Below are 20,058 nucleotides of genomic sequence, written 5' to 3' on the forward strand. Positions count from 1 at the left end.
CCAAGGTACAGAGCTTCGTGATGAACTATAACATATCAGGGATAGAGATGATAATACTTGAGCTCTTCGAAGTGTTTGACACCACGAAGGTAGAAATAAGGTAGGAGCATCAAGTGTTGATGGTTAGTAAAACCACTAGTTTTGAGAAGGGCAAGGGTTAAAAGGAACACTTCATGAAATGTCAAACTAGTTCCCACACTAGTAAAGAAACTCAAGGTTGAACCCAAACCCGAGACTAAGTGCTTCTATTATGAGGGGAACGCTCACTGAAGCAGAACTGTCCTAGTTACTTGGTAGATGAGAAGGCTGGCAAAGTCGCCAAAAGTATATTGGATATACATGATATTGATATGTACCTTACTAGTACTCCTAGTAGCACCGGGGTATTAGATACCGGTTCGGTTGCTAATTGTTAGTAACTCGAAATAAAAGCTATACGGAATAAACAGAGACTATCTAAAGGCGAGGTGACGATGTGTGTTGGAAGTGTTTCCAAAGTTGATGTGATCACCATCGCACGTTCCCTCTAATTTCGAGATTAGTGTTGAACCTAAATGTTGTTTGGTGTTTGCGTTGAGCATGAACATGATTAGATTGTGTTTAGTGCAATACGTTTATCCATTTAAAGAGAATAATGGTTATTCTGTTTACTTGAATAATACCTTCAATGGTCATGCACCTAATAGGAATGGTTTATTGAATCTTGATCGTAGTATTACACATGTTCATAATATTTGATGCCAAAAGATACAAAGGAGTAATGATAGTACCACTTACTTGTGGCATTGTCGCTTGAGTCATATTGGTATAAAACGCATGAAGAATCTCCATATTGATGGATCTATGGACTCACTCATTTTTTGAAACGTTTGAGACATGTGAACCATGTCTATTGGTGTAAAGGCATGAAGAAACTCCATGCAGATGGACCGTTTGGACTCACTTGATTTTGAATCTCTTGAGACATGCAAATCATGCCACATGGGCAAGATGACTGAAGGCCTCGTTTTCCAGTGACATGGAACAAGAAAGTAACTTACTGGAAGTAATACATTTTGATGTATGCAGTCCAATGAATGTTGAGGCACGCAGTGGATATCGTTATGTTCTTACTTCACTGATGATTTGAATAGATACTAGTATATTTACTTGATGAACACAAGTCTGAATTGTTGAAAGGTTCAAGCAATTTCATAGTGAAGTTGAAGATCGCCGTGACAAGAGGATGAAATGTCTACGATATGATCGTAGAGATGAATATCTGAGTTGCGAGTTTGGTACACATTTAAGACAATGTGGAAATTGTTTCACAACTAATGCCACCTGGAACACCATACTGTGATGGTGTATCCGAACGTCATAGTTGTGCCCTATTGAATATGGTGCATACTATGATGTCTCTTATCAAATTACCACTATCGTTTTTGGGTTAGGCATTAGAGGCAACCGCATTCACTTTAAATAGAGCACCACATAGTTCCGTTGATATGACACCGTATGAACTATGGTTTGGAGAAACCTAATCTGTCGTTTCTTAAAAGTTTGGGGCTTCGGTGCTTATGTCAAAAGGCTTCAGCCTGATAAGCTCAAACTCAAAGTGGATAAATGCATCTTCAGAGGATACCCAAAATAGTTGGGTATACCTCATATCTCAGATCCAAAAGCAAAGTGTTTGTTTCAGGAAACGGGTCCTTTCTCGAGAAATAGTTTCTCTCGACAGAATTAAGTGGAAGGATGGTGGAACTTGATGAGGTTATTGAACCGTCACTTCAAACAATGAGTAGCAGGGCGCATGAAGATGTTCTTGTGACGCCTACACTACCAAACCCCGTAGGTCGACACGGAAATGTACTGCTCCAGAGTAGTATGATAAACCTGTCTTAGAGGTCATGTTGGTGGTCAACAATGAACCTGCGAGCTATGGAGAAGCAACGGTGGGCCCGTATTCTGACTAATGGCTGGAGGCCATAAAATCTGAGATAGGATCCCTGTATGAAAAAAAGTGTGGACTTTGGAAGAACTACTTGATGGTCGCAATACTGTTAAGTGCAGATGGATTTTTATAAGGAAGACAGGCGATGATGGTAAATGTCACCATTTACAAAGCTTGACTTGTTGCAAAGAAGTTTCCGACAAGTTCAAAGAGTTGACTATGATGAGACTTTCTCACTCGTAGTGATGCTAAAAGTCTGTTGGAATTATGTTAGCAGTTGCTGCATTATTTATGAAATCTTGCAGATAGGATGTCAAAACATTGTTTCCTCGACGGTTTCCTTGAGGAAAGTTTGTATGTGATACAACCAGATGGTTTTGTCGATCCTAAGGATGCTTAAAAGTATGCAAGCTCCAGCGATCCTTCTATGGACTGGAGCAAGCATCTCGGAGTTGGAATAAACGCTTTGATGATCAAAACTTTTCGTTTTATACAAGGTTTATGAGAAACTTGTATTTCAAAGGAAGTGAGTGGGAGCACTATAGAATTTCTGATTAATATATGTGGTTGATATATTGTTGATCGGAAATGATGTAGAATTTCTAGAAAGCATATAGGGTTGTTTGAAAAGTATTTTTCAAAGGAAAACCTGGATTGAGCTACTTGATTAAAATGCTTAATAGAACTTTCACCTTGACAAGATTTTGAAGGAGTTCAAAATAGATCAGCCAAAGAAAGAATTCTTGGCTGTGTTATAAGGTGTGAGTATTGAGTAAGACTCAAAACCCAACCATGACAAAAGAAAGAGAAAGGACGAAGGTCGTCCCATATGCCTTAGCCGTAGGCTCTAAAGTATGTCATGTTGTGTACCGCACCTGATGAGTGCCTTGCCATGAGTTTGTCAAGGGGTACAAGAGTGATCCAGGAATGGATCACTGGACAGTGGTCAAAGTTATCATTAGTAACTAGTGGACCAAGGAATTTTTCTCGATTATGGAGGTGATAAAAGAGTTATTCGTAAAGGGTTACATCGATGCAAACTTTGACACTAATTCGGATGACTCTGAGTAGTAAACAGGATTCGTATAATGGAGCAGTCATTTGGAATAGTTCTAAATGGCACATGGTAGCAGCATCAACAGGATAACATAGAGATTTGTAAAGCACACATGGATCTAAAAGGTTCAGACCCGTTGACTAAAAATCTCTCTCACAAAGCAAGACATGATCAAACCCCAAAACTGTATGGGTGTTAGATTCATCACAATCACATAGTGATGTGAACTAGATTATTGACTCTAGTGCAAGTGGGAGACTGTTGGAAATATGCCCTAGGGGCAATAATAAATAAGTTATTATTATATTTCCATGTTCATGATAATCATTTATTATCCATCCTAGAATTATATTGATTGGAAACTCAAATACATGTGTGGATACATAGACAAACACACTGTCCCTAGTGAGCCTCTAGTTCACTGGCTTGTTGATCAAAGATGGTCAAGGTTTCCTCGCCATAGACAAGTGTTGTCACTTGATAACATGATCACATCATTAGCAGAATGATGTGATGGACAAGACCTAAACTATATACGTAGCATATGATCGTGTCAGTTTATTGCTACTGTTTTCTGCATTTCAATGTATCTGTTCCCATAACCATGAGATCATGCAACTCCCGGACACCAGAGGAATACCTAGTGTGTATCAAACATCACAACATAACTAGGTGACTATAAAGGTGCTCTACAGGTATCTCCGAAGGTGTCTGTTGGGTTGGCGTGAATCGAGACTGGGATTTGTCACTCCGTATGACGGAGAGGTATCTCAGGGCCCACTCGTTAATACAAACATCACAATAAGCCTTGCAAGCAATGTGACTAAGGAATTAGTCACGGGATCTTGTATTACGGAACGAATAAAGAGACTTGTCGGTAACGAGATTAAACTAGGTATGGAGATACCGACGATCGAATCTCGAGCAAGTAACATACCGATGGACAAAGGGAACATCATACTGGATTAACTGAATCCTTGACATAGAGGTTCAACCGATGAAGGTCTTCATAGAATATGTAGGAACCAATATGGACATCCAGGTCCCACTATTGGTTTTTGATCAGAGAGTGTCTCAGTCATGTATACATAGTTTCCGCAGGGTCTGCACACTTAAGGTTTGGTGACAATATAAGTGTAGTTGAGTTGTTATGTTGGTGACAGAAAGTTGTTCAGAGTTCCGGATGAGATCACGGACATGACGAGGTGCTCCAGAATAGTCCGAAGGTAAAGATTGAGATGTGGGATAATAGTGTTTGGTCGCTGGAATGGTTTTGGAATTCACCGAAAGGGGTTTCGAATGTTTCCCAAAATGTTCGGGTACGAGAACACATCTATTTGGGCCAGGGGGTAAATCCCATGAGGCTTTAGGAAGGTGAAAAAGGAGTTTTGCGAAGGCCACGGTCCAGAGGCCAGAGACCCTAGCGTTTGGGGCCAGGCGCCGAGGACCTTGGCGTTTGGTCTTGGAGTCCGAGGAGGACTCTTGCCTTGCGTGCCAAACTGACTTTGAGGAGGCTATTTCTCCAAGAAACGGCCCCACGGCTCAACATATAAATAGAGGGGCAGGGCTACCACCCGGGATACATCACGATTGCCCCAAGCCGTGTGCCGGCAACCCAGCCCCTCTAGTTCATCCTCCGTCATAGTTTCTGTTGTGCTTGGTGAAGCCCGACGAAAATAGTTTCACCACCACCGACACCATGTCGTCGTGCTGCCGAAACTAATCTACTACTTCGCCCCTCTTGCTAGATCAAGAAGACAAGGACGTCATCGAGCCGTACGTGTGCTGAACGTGGAGGTGTCGCCCGTTCGATACTAGATCGGGATGGATCGTGATGGGATCGCGGGACGGATCGTGATGAGATCGCGAGACGGACTGCGATTTGGATCGTGAAGATGTTCGACTACATCAACCGCGTTATATACGCTTCCGCTTAGCGATCTACAAGGGTATGTGGATCTGAACTCTCCTCTCGTAGATGATCATCACCATGGATAGGTCTTGCGTGTGCGTAGGAAAATTTTTGTTTCCCATGGAACGTTCCCCAACGGTACTATCCCAATTATATCTCGTATAGCATCATTCCGGACTCGATCCTTCTTTGTGTGGCCACACATCAATATGCGCATCTCCACCACTCCTAACTGATGCACGTCTCTTCTTTTAGATGGTCAACACTCAACGGCATACAACATTGCGGGTCGAACCGTTGTCCTATAGAACTTGCCTTCAAAATTTTGTGGCACTCTTTTGTTACACAGAATGATAGAAAATTGATGCCACCTCATCCATCCGGCTTTGATTCTATGATTCACATCTTCATGGATATCCCTATTCTTCTGCAACATTGACTCCAAATATCAAAAAGTGTCCTTCTGAGGCACCACCTACCCATCAAGGCTAACCTCCTTCTCCTCCCCATGCCTAGTACTACTGAAACCGCATCTCATGTACTTGGTTTTATTTCTACTAAGTCTAAAACCTTTCAATTCCAAGGTTTGTCTCCATAGCTCTAATTTTCTATTGACCCTCATCCGACTATCATCGACTAGCATCACATCATTTGCAAAGACCATACACCATGGGATATCTCCTTGTATACCCCTTGTGACCTCATCCATCACCAAGGCAAAAATATAAGGGCTTATGTTGACCCCTGGTGCAGTCCTATTTTAATCGGAAAGTTATCAGTGTTGCCATCACTTGTTCGAACACTTGTCACAACACTATCATACATGTCCTTGATTAGGGTAATGTACTTTGCTCGGACTTTGTGATAAACAAAACAAAAATAGATCTTGTCACCATAGATCTTCTCTAGCTTCATCATATTCTCTTCTTTCTCAAAGATGTTGGGATCATGTTTACATTATCATTAAACATAGTATCAAAATGCAAGAACAAAATTGATTATGCACACAATAGGGAGAAAAATCACCTTGATCTTCTTCATTTCCGCCCATGTTGTCTTCCCCTGTTGGGCTCGTCGTGCCCCTTCCCCTTGCTGATTACCATCCTCGTCGGCATGCCCCTTCTCCTTGCTAATTACCATCCTCGTCGGCCTCCTCCTTCCCGTGGCCATCAACATCCTTCCCTCCCCCTCCCGAGCAGCTCCACCCCACCACGAACACCTTTTCGTTTATGCTCCCACAACAGTTACCTGACCCCATCCGGAACCACGGCAGGGGGTTGGAGAGGAGGAGGCGGCTGCATGGTGGAGCACTAGAGGATAGAGGTGGGGTCGCATGGTGGCTTTAGAATTGAGGGAAAGTGGTCTAGGTTTTATATCAAAATACCAATGGACTTCTCACGAAGCAAGTCATGCTCAAAGAGAGGATTGGCCAAAATCTTTCCGCACCTTCTCAACGTCCCACACATCCTATAAGTTCCTCAAACAAGCCCACCAGTCATAGTCAAGGGAATGTTACTGACGAATGAAAACCAGAATTGTCGAGATGTAGGGATGAAAATGGGGTGGAAATTTTTGCTTTCCCGGAGTAAAAATGCAAAAGGAGAGGAAATATGAAAACAAAAACAGAAATTTGCAAAACGGAAGTGGAAATTGAATTTTTTATGCGGGAACGGAAACAAAAAATAGAACAGTGTTTTTCGGTGGAGCATGCGTGGAAACGGAACTTTCCATTTCCGTGAATATGGACTTTTTTGTTTTTACTATAGACATATGTCTGATATATAGCCCAACGCCCCAATCACCAAACAACCCACAATGACACAATGGGTAGACTAAAACATTTGAGGCCTAACTTCTACTATCACACATGTACTCAACTAGACCCTATATGCAGTTATCTAATACTACTACAATACTATGCTAAGTTGCTAACATAACGATACGTTAGTAATTCATTAAATTTGTTTGTTTTTGTGTTTATTTCTCTATGATGCAAGGAGTTTTTATGTTCCAATCAACACCTACTTCTGTTTATGTGTCTGCTTTGTATGCGCTCCAGGGCTGTTTCTGTTAGTATTTGTTTTCGCATTTATTTTTGAGGTTTTTATTCGTTTCCGCATCTGTAAAAGTATATGAAAATAAATGTGATAGCACTAAATTCCGTCCATTTTCATCCTTGCCAGGAAGTGCATACCTGATGGATCAGGCCCAAAACGAGGACGATCTGACGGCCAAGAACACCCTAATCAGAGGAACTCCGTGAGGGCCGAGTTGGCCAGCCTCCTTAAATGTCAAAATAAGAAATAGAAGGAAACAAACGCAGGTACATGAGGCAACCAATTGTGTGGAGGTTCTCAGCTGCACCCTACAGCAGGCCAGGCACTCGTTCTTAATCCTTGCCTAATTAAAATACACACCACACCGGGTCCATAGAAAAAGAGTTACTTGAAATGCTAGAGCGTACTGGCCAAGTAACGCCTATACGCGTGACAACTCACGGGCAGAGAATACCGAATAACACCTCTTTGCCTATCATGAGTTGTCAACAGTTTCAATGCGTAGGCCGGGCTAGCGATTCCCCAATCCTCATCCTCTTCTCTCCGCTACTATATAAGCTCATACGACCCCGAGACGAAGACGTAGCAGCTAGACTAGACACGCATCTACCTCCTCTCCTCTTCCTTTCTCTGAGCCACCGAGCAAGCGACGTACGAGAGAGCAATGGTGGGGCGAGCAACGACGGCGCCAAAGCGGAAGGGTGGCAATGGGCGGCAGAAGATCGCCATCCGGCGGATCGAGAAGAAGGATGCTCGGCAGGTATGCTTCGCTAAGCGTCGGCAGGGCCTGTTTAACAAGGCCGCCATGCTGGCGGCGATGTGCGGCGCCCAGGTGGCCGCCGTCACCTTCTCGCCCGGCGGAAAGGCCTTCTCCTTCGGCCACCCCTCAGCTCAGGCCGTCATCGATCGCTTCCTGGCGGGGGCCAACGCGTTGGTGGTCCAGGGCGCCACCGACGACAACGAGCTGAAGAAGCTACACCTGCAGCACGGCGAGCTGCGCACGCAGCTCAAGGAGGTGAAGTTGCGGAAACAGTGCGTGGAGGAGGCCATGGCAAAGGAGCGCGCCGCGGGGGATCAGATTGCGGCGTGGCTCGACCCTGAACTGGGCGACATGGGGGAGGAGGAGATGATGGCCTTCGCCGCCGAGTTGATGACGGTGCGGGCCGCCGTCTCGGAACGCGCAAACCAGGTGCTCTTGGAGGTGCAGAATGTGAGCCTCTTCGGTGGCAGTACCTTTGAGCTTGGTAGCAGCAGCAGTGCCAACGCTAGGATGGAGATGCAACAGATGCAGAATGTGAGCCTCTTCGGTGGCAGTACCTATGAGCTTGGTAGCAGCAGCAGTGCCAGCGCCAGGATGGAGATGCAACAGATGCAGATGGTGATTCCTTCGACGCAGGGGTTCGCCGCCGGGATGCATATGCACATGCACCAGATGCTAATGACAATGCCTCCGCCGCCAGGCTTGTCCTACGGGGTGGATATGCTGCAGATGCTTATGTCGAGTCCTCCATCACCAGTTTTTGGCATAGGGGTGAATATGCAGCAGATGGTTATGACGATGCAGCCGCAACCAGAGTTCGCCGCTGAGACGGAGATGCAGCCGCAACCAGAGTTCGCCGCTGAGACGGAGATGCAGCAGGTGACTATGACGATGCCGCCGCCGCTGGGATGAAAATGGTGCAGCAGGGGGCCGGGCCGAATATGGGCTTCCCCTGCTGAGGAGAAAAGGAGAAGTTACATAACCGAGTCTGAGTCACTCTATCTATTAATCCATCAAATGCATGGATGGACACCGATCTCTTAGTTCATTGTCAATCTATTTTTATTATAAATCGTGCTTGCAGATGATCATCCTGGGTGCAAGATTCATTTTTATAGTATCAATTAAATTAATGGCTTGCAATCTATTTGTATTGGTGGCGCCGTGACAAAATATTAAAGAATGAAGAGATCCACTACACAGCGGTGCCGCATAGGTGTCTTCCGGTGCGGCGGCTGCTGGGATACACTGTGTAAAAAAACATTTTATTTTAGAGGCCACTATGTAGCGGCGCCGCACCTTTGTTTTCCGGTGCGGCGGCTAGTAGCAACCCCACAAATCGTATCTTTACGTGTCATTCAAAAATAACATATGTCTATATTTCAGATGTACAGCACAACGGTCTATGCGCTGATAGTGCATGCATGTCAGCATCTTAAAAAATAGAAAAAAAAGACTACATGCATGCAAAGCATAGCACAGAAAAAAAAAGATGGTGGCATCGTTAGCTTAGTACAAATATTAGTAGGTAGGCATTGTTAGCATAGACAAAATGTTTTATCTTACAGATTAATAATTTGATTGGAGATTCGCTTTCATCATTAGGTTCGTCTCGAGGAGACCTTCAAAATATGATCCCATGTTGACATGTTTCGTTGATTTTTTTTCGTCGTGCCTAGTTGCCACATTTATGTCATTATAGTTGCCATTTTACGGGTGTATGATTGTCATAAAAATTATACATAGTTACCGAAACAATAATTTTATACTTTTAAGTATTCCAGTGTTATGTGAAGCTAAAAAAATAGGTATTAAAGCACTAACAATAAGCAAGTAAATGCATGAACCAACACAACCACAATGAATCAAGTTTTTTGGTGGGGGTATATCAACATTCATAAACCTGATAACCAAGTTAATTTAATATGAGAACTATATGACAATTAATGTGACAAGTAAGTGATAATAATCTGACAAGTATACACGAAAACGAAAGTTACCGAAACATGTCGACATGGGATCTAGTTTTGAAAATCTCGTCGCGGTGGTGAAAACGGATCATGAATTGAGGTAACGGTTTGAAAGATAAATCTTTTCTAAAATGCAACACCGCTAAGCAAGCTTTCCGAGTTGCGCGCCGCACGGAAAAGCGGCTATGCATTGCATGCAGTTTAGATTTTTCCTTTGTTTTATAACTATTTGTTCATTGGTGGGACATGCATGAGCCAACTTTTGTCTGTTGCTTTTACCTCCCCACTCGTACTTCTTTTCCATAACGAAAAAGCTTCACCTATGATCCCGTGTCGCTTTCACCATCTCTAACCATTAGCTTCTTCTCCAAGAGACTTCACCAGTGATGTTGGTCATTAGATCTGCTTTCATGAACAAAACATTAGAAAGGAAGGAAACCAATGGTAAAAATGAAGGTTTTGAAGGAACGAAGACAGTGCAAGTTGCACAAATTTGATTTTCGTACTTACCTACTCCCTAGTTTTCAGATAAATTGTATCAAATTTTCAGATTATTTACATCAGGTTGTCAGATTAACTGTTGAGCTTCATTCGCAAAAAGGAAAAAATATTAGTTGTTGAGCTTGTCATGCTTGGATTTTATTGCTACTCCTAACTACCAAATTAATCTAATCAGGTTGCCAAATTGGTTGAGTTCCGGTTGCCAGAATAGTGGCTGAGATTCCCATACTCAAATCAGATGTACGTGTTTATCCTCTAATTTCTAGATTAGTTGTATGAACTTATTAGATTAGATAAATCAGATTGTCAGGTTAGAGACTGCTTACTTCTCAGAAATAAAAGTATGTACTTGCCAGATTAGAACTTCGTAGTAGCCGTTGCAGAGTAAATTAGTTGCCAGAATTCGTTGTGAATCCTAAAAATGGTCATGCTAATTAAAATAGAGGGGAAAAGGTGGATAAAGGAATATCAGATCAAAAATGGATAGCCCAAGCTCAAAATCATAACATGCCATATCATTTTGCCATCCAATGCTTGAATGAGGGCATCATCTTTGGGGCCTTTTTTGCATACCTATGATGGCAGCGTGGTGTGGAGTTAAGAGAGAGATTGATTCGTGAAGGAAGAAGGTAGTGTGGGGTGGTTGTAGCAGAGGATCTACAGAGAAAGCATCCATGGAGGTGGAGGGGGACATACGAGAAAGAACGAGGAGGGGAACAGGCAAAAGAGGTGGGGACACGCGTGAGAGAGAGGGAGGGAGAACGACATGTGGATAAAGTTGACTCGAACTAGTACGCGGCCTTCTTTGTGAGCCACTGCATGAAGCGCACGTCACCAGCGTCCCGCCGCACGGAAGGGAAGGCGTGCGCACACTGCTAGTTAGATTTTTCCAAGAATGAATATTGTCACGCATTTCCTTCTATTCTCTCTGGTGCCAAAAGAACAAAAGATTTATGGTTATTAATTGTTCGAAAATCTTATAAAAAGTTTGTGCGCTAGACCATAGCTTATGGGTCGGCGCCTATCTAATGAGCCACGTCACATCAACATCTACTCCCTCCGTCCGGAAATAATTGTCCTATAAATGGATGAGTCTAGACTTATTTTAATTATAGATACATCCATTATATCAATTTTTAGGACAAGTATTTTCGGACGGAGGGAGAAACATTTATTTGTTAGAATTCAATTTTAATGCGGAATAACCTTTTATGTAGTCTTCCTTTATGTCATGGGCTTTGCCGGCCAGGACCCGACTCGCATTTGTAGAAACTATATAAATATGAATAATGTTTCATAGAAATTTGCTTCTGAATCAAACTGAGGAAGTCAGATTCATTGTTTGCATTTTGGATCATGGCATTATATTGGTATTAATATGGATGCTAATACACATATGACCTTCCCTCATAAGGGTGGCCAGAGTGAACGACCGTTCCCCAGCAAGGAGGAAACGAGTGAAGCCTTCCGTTCGCTCGAAGATGCCCCCAGCGTGACAGGTCCCCTCCTCGGCCTCCCAAGCACCAACTAGCTGGAAAAACAATTGAAGTTAAATAAATGGCCATTGAAAAAAGGGGAAATGTCATCGAGAAAAATTGTCATACAAAAAAAACACCTCACACTCCTAATGTTTCTTTTAAGGTACCCAAAACTGTCCAGAAGCGATGCTACATACAAAATAATCACATGATATAGACAATAATTGTGTTTTCTTTTTGCGATAGAAGGAGAGTTTTATTCCATATGCATAGGGTTACAATCAAGAGGCACCAACTCCTCAATATAAGGTGGGCTCCTCCCCAACCATACAGCAGTAGTAAACTCTGTAAGGCTATACAATGTCAATCGATGTGCTACCCTATTTTGCTCACGCTTAATTTTTTATGGAACAAACTCTCGAGCCTCCATGTGATGCTGAATTTCCGCTACCAAGTGTCCATATGCAGACCTGGATAAGCTTTTCCCGATCATTGCAACCAATGCCATAGATGAGTCTGACTGAACGACAATTGGCAGGGAACAATGTTGCAAGGCTAAGGCCATACCCTGCATTATTGCATGTAGTTCCGCTTCCAACGCATTGTTACAGTTGAAAATGCGCATGTACGCCGCGAAAATCACACTTCCATCATGGTGCCGTAGTATCATACCCGCCGCCGCAGACCTGTCCTCTTGCATGAAAGCCCCATCCACCGAAAGAGCAGCTCAGTCCGCCGGCGGTCGCGGCCATTGAAGAGGGATGCTAGGGTTAGGGACCTCGATGGTTGCTTCCCGCACCATTGGCATCTTCCCTTTGAGGATTTCTTTCATGGAGAATCTGCTACATAGGTTCAGAGAGTTCATATAGCTTAGAAGATAGTCGGACGTTGCCGACTTGCCATCACGGGGAAACTCCTTTCCATGTGTTAGGTCCGAGTGCAGTGACCAGATCCTCCATATCAGCATGATCGTGCAATCCTGCATGTGATCATCACAGTTTGCAAGAACGTTTAGAAGCCAATCCTTTCCTGTATCTTGAAAAACATCGTGACTAGGGAGTCTCCATACCGCTCTCATCTGAGTCCAGGTCCTCCTCGCATGCTCGCAGGACACAAGAGCATGCAAGCTAGTCTCCTTCTCTCAGCCGCACACCGGACATCAATCTCTAGTTGAGATATGTCGGTACTTCTTAGATTCATTTGTAGCGAGAGAACCCGAGACAGCCTTCCACGCCATGATTCTCATCTTCAGAGGTACTTGTGAGCTCCAGATCCGCTGCCATATGGGCCTCCGTCCTGAAGGATTGCTACTGGAAGAGCTGAGCTGCAGCGAGTACTGGACGTCCGTGACAAGGTGATACGCGCTCCGGACAGTAAACTGCCCATTCCGCTATGGAAACCAAGCGACGAAGTCCTGTCCATTCCTCGGAGATGTGTGAATCTTCAGAATCTCCCGTACATCCAAGTCCCAAAAATGCTCCCGTAGCCGTTCAACATTCCATGCACCATGCTCATTCAAAAAATCAGCCACCCAATTGAAGCGACAATTCCTCTTAGGAGTGACCGGTCTGAAATTGTGTCCTCGCGGGATCCAAGCATCTCTCCAAGTCTTTATCGGTGTGCCATTGCCAACTCGCCATATAATGCCTTTCTTCACAAGCTCAAGTCCGTGAACAATACCTTTCCACACCGCCAATGAGTTTGATGAAAAAACAGTATCCAACAAGTTCCCCCTCGGGTAGTATTTAGCCTTCAATAATCGTGCGCATAAGCTATTCGGGCAATCCAGAAGGGGCCAGGCTTGCTTGGCCAACAGAGCCTGATTAAAGGCCCTCATGTCTCGGAATCCCATGCCCCCCATAGCCTTTGGTAGCATCATCCTCTCCTAGCTTAGCCATGCCATTTTCATGTTGCCATTTTCCACCCCCATGAATACTACCTCATCATCTTGGTTAGATCATCACATGCTAAAGCAGGTAGTCGGAACACACTCATAATGTAGGTGGGTATTGCTTGCGCCACGGCCTTAATGAGAATCTCTTTGTTTCCAACTGACACGTATTGTTCACTCCAGTCAATTAGTCTTTTCCTCGGCCTATCTTGCAAGGTCTCAAATTGCCCCTTGTGGACTCTTCCTTCAGGAACCGGGAGGCCAAGGTATTTTGGTTCGAACACCTGCTGTGTTACCTCCAATATATTCATGATCTCCTCCGCTACTGACTCTTCGCAATTTTCAGAGAAAATGATGGAACACTTCTCGGGATTTATGAGTTGACCCGTCGCCAAGGAATAAGTGTTCAACAAGCCTTTAACAACATCTGCATGCTGGCCAGAAGCTTCAAAAAACAGCATGGTGTCATCTGCAAACAAGAGGTGAGATATCTCCGGTGCTCCACGGCATATGCTCACCCCGTTCAAACTCCCCTCATTAACTGACTATGACAGAAGAGCAGATAAAGCATCAGCCACAAAGAGAAATAGGAACGGAGACAATGGGTCACCTTGTCGAAGGCCTCTAGAAGGTCAAAAAACTTCCAATAGCTTCCCATTAAATTTGACTAAATATCGGACTGATTTAACACACGTCATAATCCATGCAATCCACTGACTGGAAAACCCCCATTTGCTGAGGGCCTTCTCCAAGAAATCTCAGTCGACCCGATCATACGCCTTCGAGAGGTCCAGTTTGTATGCGCAAGCTGTATGACTATTGCTCTTCAGAGATTGTATGTGATGAATGCACTCAAAGGCGATGATAGAATTATCCGAAATGAGCCGTCCCGGGATAAAAGCACTTTGGTTCTCAGATATCAACTCTGACAGCAAGGGACGGAGACGATTAACCAAACATTTAGACACAAGTTTGTAGATAACATTGCATAAGTTAATCGGCCTGAAATCCTTGAGCTCCTTGGGGTGAGGAACCTTCGGGATGAGGACAACCGTTGTATCATTCACACCTTCCGACATAGCACCAGAGACAAAAAATTCCAACACTGCTGCAGTAATTTTGGATTTTAGAGCTGACCAGTTCCGTTGGTAGAACCTTGTTGGGAAACCATCCGTGTCAGGAGCTTTCAGAGGACCAATTTGAAACAGAGCGTTGGACACTTCCTCCTCAGAAAATGGAGCGCTCAAAATGTCGTTCATCTGTTCAGTTACCTTCGGCACAATACCATCAAGTACGACGACCGGTGTTGGAGTTGGATCTTTGGTGTATACTTCCTTAAAGTAGGAGGTCGCCATGAGTTTCATGTCCGTCAGAGAAGAGCACCATGAAACATCAGTGCGACGTAATTTCTGGATATAATTCCTGCGCGCATGCGACAATTCCCGCCTATGCAAATATGTCGTGTTTCGTTCACCTTCTTTCAGCCATGTAATGCGCGATCTCTATAGCCACATCATCTCTTCCCTATACAGTAGTTCATCAAGCTGAAACATCTTTTGACGGATCAGCGTTCTGCCAGCATCTCTTAGCTGTAAAATCAGCCAACTCAGCCCTTAGCTTCTCAAGTTCTGTAGCAACATGGCCAAAGTTTTCTTTACTCCAAGCCCGAAGGCCATTCATCATTTCACGCAAGGCGTCCCACACAGCCGCAAGGTTGCCGCCGGGTGACGTTCCCACATAATCTCACATCTGGGTGAGGCCCTATTCCTCTTCGGATCCACGAGAGTAAGTTGAACCAAGATCAGGATGTGGTCAGAACACGATGAAGCAAGATGAAGAACTTGCGCGGCAGGGAAGAGCTCCCTCCAGTTTTCATCCGCACATGCTCTGTCGAGGCGAACTCGAACGTTCCTCTCACCTGGTTGCCCATTATCATATGTGAAAGGAAACCCCAAAAAACCGAGATCCCACAACTCACATGCCATCAAACAATCTCGGAACATCACCATCTGATTCTCAGACCGCTGGGTTCTAGACATATGCTCGTGCTGCCACATCGCCTCGTTGAAGTCGCCACACACTAACCACGGCTCTGAGGAGATTGCACGGAGCTGGGAGAGTGAACTCCACATGTGATGACGGTTCTCCACCCGAGGTTCGCCATAGACAAACATCGTTCTCCAGCTCTTGTCGCTTGCCACATCCTCAATGCGCACGTCAATGTACCGTGCGCAGGAGTCCAACACTGTCACTTGCAACTTCTCATCCCAATAGAGCTCAAGCCCACCACTGAGACCATCACTCGACACACCCGCAAAACCCTCCATATGTAACCTCCATTTTAGTTTCTCCATCTTTGAAGAGGCTTGTCTTGTTTTTGAAAGAAATACAAGCCCCAGGGACAGCTCACGAACTGTCTGACGGTCCCCCCCCCCCCCCTCGGCAGTTCCGTACTAAGATATTCATTGCTCTCGGCGGTCCTCCTCGAGGGAGGCCGCCGATCTATCTCCTGACACACCACTTGAGTCAACACGGGCTCTCTTGCTGTTACTGTTGCTGGTAAGCGAGGACTGTTCACCGTCCTCACCCTTCCCCTGAGTAAGCGCCAACACACCACTCGGCCTTGTACATGTTGTGTTATCGGACAAGGGTGCTTCATCTTCCATAGCAAGTCTCTTACGAGCAGCAGGATTCACTTGCATGTTTGTGTGTCCTTCCTTGGACGGGCTTGAGGTCGTATCCAAGGTCTCCGGGTCGATCACAGCTATCCCTGGCGATTTCTTCTGTTGAGATTGAGGTGCAGGTTGCTTCTGACTTCTTCCCCGGCCAAAACTTTCATTGGACGGGGGCTTATTCAGCCCATCTGCATAGAGCCAAGTACCATATTTCTTGTCCTTCTCCTCATGCACACCTGATCCGCACTCCTTACGATCATGGCCAATCAGCCCACATACGCTGCAGAAGCGCGCCAGTTTCTCATATCGCACCAAGTAAACTTGGCGCTCTTTCCCCCTCAAAATACTGACAAACTTGGTGAGAGGGCGACGAACATCATGCCGAACCCTAACCCTAATGTAATCACCACGGGTGTTTTCGTTTAGCCTGAGTCCCTGAGCAAAATTTTCCACTATTTTCTTCTTGTAGAACCCCTCTGGTATCTTGTGAATCTGCAGCCAAATTGGCATGAACACCATTGGCACCTCCTCTGCCTTTGTGAACCCATCATATGGAACCATCAACACAAGCAAATTCCTAAAGAGCCATGGCCATTGATCCATCTTACGTTCCCAATCTCCCAAACATGATGCATGCACAACAAATAGCTTCGGACCAACCGGACGAAACCTCACCGGCTGCGCAGGGTTCCAAGCCACACGCATATCCTTGTAGAAGGTCGTCTGGCTGAAAGATTTGTCAGTGTGAACCCTAGCCAACGCAAGCCATCTCACGTTGTCATTGATCTCCGGATCAGCCTCATCTATCACCAGATCATCAAAGACTTCATCTTCTAGGTTGAGTTGCTCCATGAAGTCCCTGAGATCCAGCGTTCCAATGGAGCCGCCGCCAGCACTAGTGCCCGACAGGGCATCTGCAGGGGGATCCATCGCTTCCAAGGAGGAGGAGGATCGAAGGATGGCCGATCGAAGTTCCCACTCGAGGGGAGGGGGATCGATCGGGACGGGAAACTCACAGGCGACGGAGTCGCCAAAGAGGAGGAGAAACCCTAGCCTTGCGGAAGGGGGAAATGTTAGTACATAGACAATAATTGTTGCCATGGTGTGCACAAATAATTTGTCGTGGTCCACTATAGTACCAAAAAACATGCATGGTATATTCGCCATGAATATTAAAATGCATGTAAGTGTGATAAAAAAAAGGCTGCCATGTTGTGTAGTCAAGCATCTCCTCTGTATGTTAGAACTATCAAAAAAATAGTTGATGTCCTCTTGATAATTAATTTGCCATTATATATGTAATAAAACCAGAACCGGTCTATACACTCAGACATGGAGCAAAACACACACAAAACACCAACAAAATGTCATAATTTACAGAAATAAATGTTGTACAAAGTTGTCATGCGACAATTCCAAAAGGTAGTTGAAAGCACATATGCTTCCTTGGTGATTTTGTTAATTCATGACAACATACATTGTCTTTTGGACTAACACTTTTACTTAGTATATTTCAGGTATAGTTCAGAGAGAGCATTGGCCAAAGGATTGTGAAGAGAAGCCCCTTGATGCAAGGAAAGGAATAGGATTGGCTCAAACTTGAAGGAAGAGGACTCTACATTTTATATTTGTGAGAAATCACTTTTGAATCCATAGGAAAGTCAATACTATTAAAAGGGGGTGAAGTATTATGATGAATTGGTTGCTCAAGTGCTTAGAGATAACCACTAAAAATATTCAGTCATTCTCCCACAAATATCTCTGTCCCAAGCCAAAACAGCAGAATTAGTGCCACCATTTTTCCCACTCGGCCCTACCGATTTTCCCAGCGATAGATCATTTGCCAAACCCGAATCTCCCGGTACCACCAAGTTTCATATTGGTGTCACCGAAAAGTTGTGGCCAACTTTGTGTTGAGCAGATTCCAAGAATCGGAATTTTCGAGTTTGAAATCAGTTCACCGAGATTTGGAAAGTTCCCTAGGTCATCGTATCGGTATCACCGACATTCATATATCAGTCTCACCAAGAATTCAAAAGTTGCCACATTTAGTGCAACTCGATACCACCGAGATTCATTTCGGTGTCACCGAGTTGGGCAATAATGTTGTAACGGTTGGATTTTAGGGGTGCCTATATATACCCCTCCACCTCCTCTCATTTGCAGAGGAAGCACTCAGAGCACACACACACACACTTGCCAGATCCATTTTTCTGAGAGAGAGTCACTTACTCATGTGTTGAGATCAAGAGATTCCAATCCAACCATTGAAACTTGATCTCTAGCCTCCCCAAGTTGCTTTCCACAAAATCAATCTCTCCTACCCATGCCAAATCTGTGAGAGAGTGATTGAGTGTTGAGGAGACTATCTTTTGAAGCGCAAGAGCAAGGAGTTCATCGTTCTAGCGCATCTATTACCTTTTGGAGGGTGATGCCTTCTAGATTGGTTAGGTGTTGCTTGGGAGCCTCCTACTTTGTGTTGTGGAGTTGAACCAAGAAGTTTGTACGGACAAGGAGATCGTCTACTTCGTGAAGATCTACCTTGAGTGAGACTAATTCTGCGTGGACGTAAGCCATGGTGGAATAGACAAGGCCGCTTCTTCGTGGACCCCTTGTGGGTGGAGCCCTTCGTGGACTCTCGTAGCCGTTGCCCTCCGTGGGTTGAAGTCTCCACTAACGTGGACATACGATAGCACCACCTATCGGAACCATGCCAAAAATCGCCATGTTCATCTTTGCGTTTGATCTTCCTAAACTCTACTCCTTACTTACATGTGCAATGTTTTTACTTTCTGATGCCACATTTATTGACTAACATGTGTAGGGTGCAATAACTTGTTAGAATTGCTAAAATCTGCCAACCATTAAAATTGGAAAAATGCTAGGATTTTAATTTATGCAAGTAGTCTATTCATCCCCCTCCCCCTTCTAGACACCCTTTCTATCGATCCAACGGTAGTCTAAAAGTTGCCATGTGACCATAATAGTATTGAAGATTTCCAAAAATTATGTATACACACACAAAAAATGTTGCCATGGCAATTGTAGAAAAACAATAAACTAAGTTTTGCCATGTCAGTAGTAGGCATGCTGACAATCTATCTTTCTTTGTAGGAAATGTTGAAAAAGGTGATATATTGGTACAAGAATTGGCATATGTGTGCATATTTTTCTGTATATAGTTGAGAAAAAGAGTCACATGGTCATATGGAAAATTCAGAATTATTACTATATGGATCGCGGCAATTCTAGGATAATTGGTATTTGATGCATGGCAATTTAACAATTTTGTTGTTTCTTAGCAATCATGTCAAATTTGTCGTGGGAACACATGTGAACTGGCTAATAGAAAAGAAATGCAAAAAATATGTAATTTCAAGGGGGAAAAAACATGGCAACTTTATACATTGAAGCATGGCAAAAAAAATGTGCTCGTTAATCTGGACAACAAACCCACGCAGCAAGCTATGCACTTTAGACACTAACAATAACAAAGAAGGGACCAAAGCTCAACCGTGTAGGGCATGCAGACCCGGGCGCTAGGAAGCAGCCCTCGACGGCGGCGAGCGAGGAGGCTCATCCAGAATATCATGCCCCGTTACCTGACCTCCTCTTCCTCCCGGCAAGCACACGTCGACGGCGGGTAGGAGAGTGGAGAGAGGCTGCATCAGCACCACCACCAATTCCCCCATGGCTGTCGGCAAGAAGAGGGACTCACCCTAGCTTAAGTGTAACAAGTTTCCATGTTCTCCTTTCATTCGTGCCACTCAAGGTACAATCAATAGTATTGAGGCCAAGAAGGCATCATTGAGGTGTGAAGTGTT

General features: G+C 44.4%; 1 protein-coding gene across 1 annotated transcript; it reads left to right on the plus strand.

Moving 5' to 3' along the window:
- The first annotated feature begins 7,556 nt into the window (after positions 1 to 7,556).
- On the plus strand, positions 7,557 to 8,811 carry LOC123440540 (agamous-like MADS-box protein AGL23). Its single transcript, XM_045117104.1, has one exon. The coding sequence runs from the start codon at positions 7,624 to 7,626 to the stop codon at positions 8,629 to 8,631; it is 1,008 nt and encodes a 335-aa protein (XP_044973039.1). The 5' UTR covers positions 7,557 to 7,623; the 3' UTR covers positions 8,632 to 8,811.
- Positions 8,812 to 20,058: the final 11,247 nt, after the last annotated feature.

This window comes from Hordeum vulgare, chromosome 3H (genome assembly GCF_904849725.1).
Source record: "Hordeum vulgare subsp. vulgare chromosome 3H, MorexV3_pseudomolecules_assembly, whole genome shotgun sequence".
Taxonomy (NCBI): domain Eukaryota; kingdom Viridiplantae; phylum Streptophyta; class Magnoliopsida; order Poales; family Poaceae; genus Hordeum; species Hordeum vulgare.

What these genes read in the sequence shown, in the direction of transcription:
- LOC123440540 (XM_045117104.1), top strand. Translation starts at nt 7,624, where the DNA reads ATGGTGGGGCGAGCAACGACGGCGCCAAAGCGGAAGGGTGGCAATGGG.